At 34.3% G+C, this 10,413-nt stretch overlaps 1 protein-coding gene across 1 annotated transcript; it reads right to left on the reverse strand.

The window, feature by feature from the left end:
- Positions 1 to 2,912: 2,912 nt before the first annotated feature.
- Positions 2,913 to 9,552, reverse strand: LOC108750430 (splicing factor 1-like). The gene is made up of 9 exons (XM_018489856.1): positions 9,162 to 9,552; positions 7,681 to 7,836; positions 7,023 to 7,098; positions 5,228 to 5,380; positions 5,024 to 5,130; positions 4,755 to 4,921; positions 4,213 to 4,371; positions 3,857 to 4,131; positions 2,913 to 3,763 (listed from the first exon to the last, which is right to left on the reverse strand). The coding sequence occupies exons 1-9, from the start codon at positions 9,367 to 9,369 to the stop codon at positions 3,208 to 3,210; spliced, it is 1,857 nt and encodes a 618-aa protein (XP_018345358.1). The 5' UTR covers positions 9,370 to 9,552; the 3' UTR covers positions 2,913 to 3,207.
- Between the last annotated feature and the right edge of the window lie 861 nt (positions 9,553 to 10,413).

The following is a 10,413-nucleotide window of genomic DNA, read 5'->3' on the forward strand; positions in this document are numbered from 1 at the left end:
TGTGTGTGTGTGTGTGTGTGTGTGTGTGTATTAGTTGTAAATCTGACTGATAACATAAATACGACCATATTTTAATTCTTTGTAATTTTTTAAATTTTTAACTATAAATTATGTTGAAGATGGCTCAAGTCTAGAGCCGAAATGTTCAACTTATATTTTATTTATTAATTAAAAATCGACGTGATTTGTTAATTTGCGTACTATTGCTCCTTTATTGCGCGGTGACTCCTATAATTTATTTTTTATTGCGTATTTATTAATCTATATGTACTAATTATATCATTAATAGTAGTGTACTAACCTTATGTTTTCAAGACGCTAAAGCTTATTGAAAAAGTATACTATAAAATATTCACGAAAAGTTGGACCGAATTGTATCAAGATCGAGGTGCAAATCGAGCAGGATTGCATGTATTACATTTATGTCTTATTGCTTGAATATATTATCAATATGTTTAAGTTGCGATGCACTCATATATTTCTGAATTATATGCATGAAAATATAAATATTTTAATATATAAATACAAATATTTTAAATATTTTTTAAATAATATACTTCATAGTGTATATCTTGCTTCTTATTAGTATAGTTGTTAATGTGATACTGTGCCTAAATAACATTCCCTGATAGCATCGTGTCTGACAAACACGTCACTACGATGTTACTTCTTAACGCGACTTGCTTGTGATGTCTGTATAGGCAGAATTTGTGTAGTAGTTATTGTAGTTACTGTAGTTTTAAAAATCTCTTCTTTTAGTGCTTAAAAGAAATAACATGCTTTATTGTGTATGTATGTCCATAATAAAATAAAATACTTATTTTATATTCTCATTCTAATTTTATCTTTTAAAATGTAGGGACATCGGTATGAGACAAAACAGAAGGTTTTAGCTCTGACGCTGTATAAAACGATAGGGAAGCGTGCTCGCACGTGTTTACGAGAAGTTTTTTCTGCTATTCCATGCATACGAACTTTACAATTGATACTTCAAAAGATATCTTTAGCCCCGAAACTTTTGAACTTTTTGATTTTGCGACATTTGAAGAACATGTCTCGAAAAACTTATTTATTAAACAAAGGTTGCGTTCCAAGCTCTTAACGCTTGCAATATTTACGAGCATTTATCCTTATTTAACATTTGATAAACAAGAATGAAATGATTCTTCAAGCATTGTGAGCGTTAAATGGAACGCAGCCAAAGTATGCATACTAATATAGGATGAAATTTCAATTCAATCAAATGTCCCATATGATCGAAAGGATACCATGTGGTTTTAAAGATTGGGGCAACAAACGTATTAATAAACCTGCAGATCACGTATTGGTTTTATGATGCGTGGCTTAAACACGGAAGATGCTTATCGTATAACTTTTGTGCCAAAGCGACAAATACAATTAGTATGCTGCATTAAAAAACACGTGCATGCAATACACAAAGCAGGCTTCCATATCGTAGCGACTATCTGGGCTCTCCAAATGTTTCTAAAATGAAGCAGATACTACTGCAGACAGAAATGGAGCGTCATTTTGAAGGAAAAATACAAGGTAATATCTACTTATAAATGTAGTAATATGTAGTACACATAACACACAAATATCTTACGAAATGAATATTTAATTTGCAACTTACAAAGATCGGAAATTACGAAATTGCTCATTTATTTAATCCTCCACATCTAATAAAGTGTTATGGAACAGTTTACAACGACAAAAGATCTAGTAGGTTTGCAACACAAGCCTTAAGAAATGGTAGCGAGCTATATTGAAACTTTCGCAAGATTAAAATATAAATAGTAATATCATAATTGTAATAAAGAAGTATGCACATATATATCATTTTAAATGAAAATATTGAGAATAAAATTATTTTATTTAAAATAGATATAGCAACAATGAAGGACAATAGCATGATTCGAATAGATGAAAATGATATTCAACATAGGAAACTATTAATTTTTGTAATGATCTGTTCGACTCAGTATAAACGGTACTGCGACTAGTGATAATGAATTACGATGTGAAGTAACTGCGAATAGTGCACACCAGTCCTATATTAAAAAATTGGCTCTTAATCGTGAAAGGTTTCGAAAAACTGGGAATATATTGAAATGTAAGTATGATTTTATGAGTGTGAAAGCACGTTATTGTAATTAGGACTCAATAGAGAACTTTTTCGATCAAGTGAGGAACCATGCCATTCGAAATACGAAGCCAACATCTTGCAATTTGAAGACTCGTTCATAACTTTATTAGTAAACAACATGAAGTCTATTAGGATGGTAACTGCGAAGTCGATGAAAAACATTTAGAATCTGAATCTGAACTTGAATTTCAAACTGTCGAGGTGTATAATCTTAGCGAAAACAATGATGATGACGAATCGCTTGAAATGGAATGAGTAGATACTCGCAACGATTCATTTTTATTAGAGCATGGCGATAACATTGTTAACGCTATTAAAAAACAATTATGAAGAATACGAGAGTAGCCTTAGAAATAACAGTTTAATTTGTATGAAAGCAAGTTATATGTAGAATATTGAAATTGTTACAGATGCGAAGTCATCAACATAATGTTCTCAAAGTGTTACTATAACACTGAGAATTGGACAATAAACATGGATTACAATGAGTGTGTAGAGCACCGTGTCAACATGTTTGTCATAAACATGTTGACACGGTGCTCTACACACTCATCGTCATGATGATTCGCGTAATTGTTGTTAAAATATTAGTATAGTGATGCAATAAACAAAATTTCTTAATGCGTAATATGAATGACTATAGTATAATGTTTATTTATACTATACAAATATTAATCAAATAAAGAAAGCGCACGAAACATACAAAGCTAATAAATGTAAAAGGAAAACTTTGGTAAACGAATATAAATTATTTGTGATAGAAAGAATGAATAATTAAGTGAGCGAGCGAGCGAGAGAGAGCGAGAGAGAGAGAGAGAGACTCGCATTTTGCTTGATTTGAGTAGGCCCGCCCCACATCACATAATCCTTTTTAATTCGTCTTCAAGTAAGACCAAAGATAGAAGCGCTGAAAATCGTGATCATTTTTTCAAAATGGGAATTAGGCCCTCCTGGGGGCCTACTCTTTATTTTCCATTTTTTCATTTTCTTCAAACTTTTTTTCTATCTCAATGATATCGTCTCGTTATATAGATCGGAAGTTATTCATTACATGATTAGGACTAACTGGTGGGTGGAGGCGGCGGAGGTGGTTGCGCCAGTAACGTCGGCAGCGTATTCAGGTCAATTCCGGGTGGCGCAGGAGTTTGTTGTTGAGGCGGAGGTGGGACAGGTGCAGCTGGTGGCCACCCGCCCATCTGTTGTGGTTGCCAGCCACCGGGAAATCCCGGAGGTGGTGCCGTGCCAGGCGGTGGTGGCCGCATCGGACCCTGTTGACCCTGCTGCCACGGCGGTATGCCCATCCCGGGCGGAGGAATCTGTGTAGGCGGCATTTGGCCCGGTGGCGGTGGTTGATTGTTACCTGTCATCCACGGCATTAACGGCGGAATGTTGGGCTGCGTAGTGGAGCCGGGCGGCGGTGGTGGCGGCTGCATCACGCCTGGCGGAGGCGGCATGCTCACTGGCGGTTGCCATTGCATGTTCATGTTGTTCATTCCTTCGCTTCCTTGGCTCCACGGTGGAGGTGCCATGCCTGGTGGAGGCATCATTGGGCCGCTCTGCATCATCTGCGGCGGAGGATGAGCCGGAGCTGCCATTAACGCGCGAGGTGGCTGTTGTCTGAAAAAGACAAACGATCATCGTATTCAACTTAGTTCAATGAAAAAGAGTGTGTAATAATGGAAGATAATTAAAAAAGGAAAAAAATTGTACCTGTCAAAAAGTCCAGGATAATTTGGATTGGGAGTCTGTCTATTTTGTCCCGTCTTTGATCTATCCGGTGGCGGGCCTTCTCCCAATTCCGCCATGAGCGACATGTACTCCTCATCTATTTTGGCCTTATCTCCAGCTTGACCCATTCCTCCCATTCCAGCGGCTGCTGGACCTCCCTGACCAGGTCTCTTTGATCTGCAATCTCGAGCAATATGTCCTGCACCACCACAACTTGAACACACTATGTTGTTTGTCACATTTGGTTTATCGGGACACTAAAATTTCATCGATAATATATATTAGTTACAAAAGTAAAAAAGATCCTTTCAATAAAATATTGCATGATTTTCACAAACCAGCCAAGATTTGTGATCTGAAGCCCCACAATTGGTACAACGTGGTCCATCGTTCTCGCGTAATGTTCCATTTAACAAAGCTAATTCGCGTAGTTGGTTACGTCGCAAGTCGTTTTGACCCTCCGGCACTTCTACACCTTGCCGAATAATCTCGTGAATCTGTATATATAAATACATTTAATTACATTAATTATTTTATCTATCTTATCATATTTTAATACTATCATATTCAACAATACTCTTTATGTATTCGGTACAGAAACTTTCTGTATCTTTCATGCCTGTATAGTTTATATCCGGTATCCGGCGCCGGATATCGGATATTTGCCAAATGTTCAATATATTTCTAAAAAATATATCAGTGATAATAAAAGTTTTCAGATATTCGTTACCATTATATATGTCGTTTCAATATATAGTTTCGGCCGGATATGTTGCCAGAAATCAGATATCCGACAATCCTTTTCGGATATCCTGTGCATCCCTAGTTTCCAATTATAAGAAACAGAAGATTATGTAAAAATTAAAACGATAATACATACTCGTTCTACAGCTTTCTTCACTGCATCTAAATTGTTTGCGGTAATGTACGCATGCAATGGTTCGTCTTCGCCTGGCAAAGGCTGTCCATCTTTTCGACCAACTTTTCCTTCTTTTACAGAGCCCTTTCCACGGATTATAATCTTTGCACCAGTTTCTTTTTCCATAGCTAAACAATTTTAAAACAATAAATAAAAATTGAGATTATTAATTATATAAATTTTATAAGTTTATCGAAATCCTTTTGCGAAGTACATCTTGTAATGCCTACATTTTAAAGTATTTCCACGCGGTCCAATAAGCAAACCAACGAAATTTATATCAGGATGCTCTTCCTGAGGAATCATTACTTTATCATGAACTCGTATTATTGGTGGTCTGAAAAAAGAAAAATTAATATGAATATTACGAAACAAATTTTATTAAATATGTTATTTGCATTGAAGTAAATGATATATCCATCCGTATAACTCACTTATAATCTGGTGGTGGCTTAAACTCTGGATTGATTTTAAGGATCTTCTGAATCAGATTATGACGTTCTTCTTCTAATTTACGTCTTGTACGATATTCTCTCGTGTTTAACCGTTTACCATCGCTACTGTAAATAGGCTCTGGAGATGGGGATCTGAAAAATAAAAAGAGTAATACCATATCAAGATATAAATTTTTATCAAGATGGTACTAGCGTACAAGCAACCTGACCCTACTATGACTGTATGAATATATAAGTGGGGAAGAACCGTTGATTTAGAACAGAGACTTATGCATATAGGTCTTGATTTAAAAAATTGATAATAAGTCAGTGTTATATAATTTTTCTTTTAGTACGGATTTTTTTTGTAAATGTAATACTATCTGATAAAAAAATTTAATTCCTTAATAAATTATGAAATTTATACTTTAAATTCATCTATCAAAAAGAATATTTTGTATTGAAAATTTTGTCTGCAGTATTAGGATAATATACAATTCTTACAAGAAAAATTTACAACATTCAATAATTTTGCTTCAATAATAGTAATATATGATCTCAATAGGTATTATAATAGTAAGATATATCCAACTGTAAACGTGTACTATAAGGAAGTCATTGCATGATTGTATCAGTTTGCTTATGTAATCGGTTGTAAGACCGTTTCTTTCAGAAAGTATAAAAGAACTATATATTATAGAATTTCTAACAGTATCAAGGTATCAAAATAAAGAATAGAAAAATTGTCGCTGCCGAATATAGCATAGCTATATATTTAGTATTCTATAGTAGGCAACCACTGGAAGACTGCGCGTTTGTGCACGGCAGATATCGGTATGATGTCAGCTGCTAAGACAGATCCTGTGATTATTAGAAATAATTTTTTAGATTAGTTATTAATGCAATTGGTATGTCTTACTATGGTATTAACGGAAACACAATGACATAAAAATAATGGTTCCAGCTAAAATTGGAAAAGTTAAACCTATTGGAATAAATTAATTTATTAGAAAAAGTATATGCATTTATTATTTAAGACCTGTACCTGAAAGTAACGTTAAATTCTTTGTTACAATTATTACGAATTTCAGAATGAGAATAAACCGATATTTTCCTGAAATCTGCTCATTAAGGTTGTAATTAGCAATAAATATTGGCAAGTCGATTACAATCTTCCTATTAGCATCAAAATTATTATAATAATTTTAAAATATGCCGTGCAAATCACGGCAGCCTGAATAGAGGGACAGAATTTCACTCAAGATGACCCATACATAAAGCGATAAATTCATAAACATCGAATACTGAAATATCTGATTGCTAATACTGCATAATTTTTGACTGATTATTAGAAAAAGATTACGATAGGTCACCTCAGAGTTATTCTATGTGTGCAAAAATGTATCTATATAAGATATATGAACTAGAATACCCACTGTTCTCTTTAAACACTGCTACTAATACAGTTCATTATACGAATCTATTAAAAGCTATTGTTATATATATTACACTTAATTCTTAGAAAAAAAATTTAAAAATACGTAATTTAATAGCTGTAGCAGTGTTTAATAAAAATGAAATATTAAAAAAGATTGATTAGGGCAAACCAATACTATCAAAATTCATCTTCTGTGTTGCATGGGGGCTCTAATCAAGCCCAACGTTTTCAAATCGGTATTCCCACACTAATTGAACCTGAGCCACAGAGATATCTTTTAGGGCTCCTGTATTACGGGCTGCTGTATGTTCAGTAGATATGTAATATTCATTTTTGGTATGTAAGTTTCTTTCAAACCTTTCCTCAGGGTTAAGCGGGATGCCAAGATCTCCAGTGCGTAGCTTCCTGCTGATTTCCTCAATCTGCAGCTGAACTGTAAACCAACGGGTTAGAGGGGGCGGAAACCCCAACAGTTAGATATTGCCAATTTGCCGTATACATTCTATAAAATAAGCCGTATACATTCTATAAAATAATGTCTCAGAAAAGTAATAATGTATTGCACATATATTTGAACCTTGAATATTTCTAAAGTCAAAAAGCTTGTAACGCTTTATGTGACTTATTCAATATTAGTTATATGAAAAAAACTGTAAGATATACAATTTTTGCTATATTATTATGTATCTAAATGATATGTAATATAGTTAATACAATAGAATTTTATGATATTGAAAATGCATCGACGGTCAGATTTTAGTTATTCAGCAAAATTGGCAATCCCTCTTGCCAAATTTGGTGATTTTATACATCTCTCAAGAAATCTGATGCTTACCTCCACGAATTTTGAATTATTATTGATATATATACTTACATCATAGCCATCTACTCTTATAAATTAGGTTTCAGAAACTTATGTACAGAAGCAAAATATTTGAAATGGTTCCCTAGCCATACGTATTAGCATACTAAAGAAGATATATATCGTAAACGTGTATAAGAGAGAGAAACTTACAGAGATAAGCCCTCTCCTGATCAGGAGTCAGATTTGTCGGTAGTACTGTCGGCATTCCTGGTATAAATGTTTTGTCATGTTCGCTACCACTCCATCTAGTCTTTTTCCTCTTCTTACGTTCTACATCTTTAGATTCTTTATCCTGTTTACCATCGCCTGCAAAAAATCTCATCATTAAATCACGAATTTATACCAAAACATATATATAAATATATCAAAATATAGAAATATTTCTTGTTTTTTACAAGAATTGTAATTATGATAAATTAATTCTGATCAGTATTTGCTCTGAAATTTCCTTAACTGATAAGTCCAGTACTTTAAATTAATATATCTTTGAGTAAAATAAATATAATTAAATAATTTTTTTTTCATTTTAAAGATCAAAATCCAAGAAATAAGATTATGTAACTTAAAATTATATAAAATTATAAGAAATATTTGTTATAACCAATTTTTTATAATATATAATTAAAAAAATATCTAGATTTATTAAACCCTTATATCGATTATGGTTAATATTACTCTCTCTCTTTTGCTAGTATCAAAATAGATAATGTTTCTTGCATATTTGCATGAATTAAATTTTTCATTAGCGTTATGGTATTTTCTGCTTCCTGCGGGAAAAAAGCCAATCTATAACTGTACTCTTTGCTTACTGCTTCTTGCTTTTTAGATACTACTTTTTACATTTTATCTTGTTTCTTTGTCTTCTGTCGCCAGAAATTAATCGACAAATTTAGGAAAAAATAAGAAACTGTTAGAAATAATTACATATCAAGTTTGCTAAGTTTGATTTTGTTTTAATTCACGTAACTGAATAGATACATGCAAACAGCGAATATGCAATATTTCTAACAAAATTTGCTCTAATCTTTCCATTTTCCAGCAGCCTCCAGTGAGCTCACAGACAAGGATAGATTTGGGATTGTATTATTCAGATAAGTTACGTTTTTGCGTAAAAGGTTGACTATTAATATAATGTAAGACTATTAATATTGTTTTTCAATAATACGCACATTATTAGATTCAACATTTGTCGCTATCAGAAATACATATTTTTGATCAGACGTTCAGCTACTCAATTATATAATTGTACACATATAGCTGTTAGTATTTGCAATATAATTATAAAGTTAAATTAAAGTTAAAGTTAAATTAATTGCGCAGCTTTTTTATTATATACAAAATCTGTACAACGGCAATGTAACGATATCGTTACAGTTGTTACAAATTACAGAATAAGCCCCTAACTTTACAACTATCATTATTTATGTAATTCGAAATTAATTATCAATATCACGAATAAGTTGACACACTGCGTAAGAGTTCGAATAATTTTTATAAGAAACATAACAAGAAATATGATTGAATATAAAACGATCGTAGAGGTAAGAAGTGGAGAACGAAAAAATATAGAAAGCAAAGCATACATTGTAGAATAGATTTGAGAGAAAGGAAAGTAGAGTAGAGACGCTCACCTTCTGCTTCCCGTTTGCGATTCTGCGTTACGGGGCTCGGCGTGTTCATATTCGTCTGGGTGCCGTTCGCGATCGCGGCACTCACCGCAGCCGCGGCAGCCGCTGCGGCCACTGCCGCCGCCGAGGTTGCATTCTGCTGCTGTTGCTGCTGAGCGTTTTGCAGGTAACTTGGATTTAGCAGCGACGTGAAATTACGCGATTGATTCATAGCAGCCTGGCGTAATGACGCCGTGCCAGGTGTTGCGCTCGCGCTCGTAATCGCAACACCAACACCGTTGATCCTTGGCGGTAGTTGACGCCCACAACGACAGGCAATAGGCGTAACGACGGCGGCTTTAAACACTGAGAAAATGGCGAAACTACTCCAACTTACGAAGGCACCGTTAATATACCTCCATGCTTCATCCCGACGTATCGCCCTCTGGAAACGTTAGCAACGGATGCGTTCATTGGCGCGCTCACGCTGATCTGCCAATCACGATGTCGGGCGCGAGGAAATGACGCGGCCGAACGGACCAATCGCTTTGCGCCTGATATAAAGGAGTCGATTGCTGACAATATCCGAAAGAATACACCAATAACAGCGAGCGCTCACTCAACTGTTGAGTTCGCTGAACGCAGCCAATGAGTGCTTCCAGAAGCACGATTGCTTACTGAGCGTTCAGTTTGATTAGCATATTCCATTAGATCTAAAAATGTAGACCAAACAGATAAACGATTTGAGCTCATTGAGCTTTCAGTGAGCGGTTGTGCTTCTGGATGCACCAATTGCTGTGTATTTTGAAATGAAGTGAAAATTACACCAAAATTTACCAGGTGTTGATAAATAAAATTACAAATATTCGACTGAATTTATGCTGGATATAAAAATTAAGGCTAATATTTATAGTTGATTTTTATATTTGAGATTAGATGCATTTAGAATGACAACCGCTCAGTGAGCTCTTTTATCTGATTGGTCTATATTTTAGGATCTAATGGAATATGCCAATCAGATAAAAGAGCTGATTGAGAGTTCAGTGAGTGGTTGTCGTTCAGAATGCACTCATTGTCTTAAGTACAGCCTTAAGATGTCAATCAGAGAGCTGTATTAGTATCTCACAATTAATGAGCAAAATATTCTTGAGAAGCTTTCCAACAAGCTGTTAAACAGCTTGTCAGGAAGTATTCATTTCATCTTGGTTTAATATTGGCGTTTAACAACAAGGACATAATGATTTACTATTGTATCATCTGCGTGTCTCTTGATTAA

This window comes from Trachymyrmex septentrionalis, unplaced genomic scaffold (assembly GCF_001594115.1).
Source record: "Trachymyrmex septentrionalis isolate Tsep2-gDNA-1 unplaced genomic scaffold, Tsep1.0 scaffold37, whole genome shotgun sequence".
Lineage (NCBI taxonomy): Eukaryota > Metazoa > Arthropoda > Insecta > Hymenoptera > Formicidae > Trachymyrmex > Trachymyrmex septentrionalis.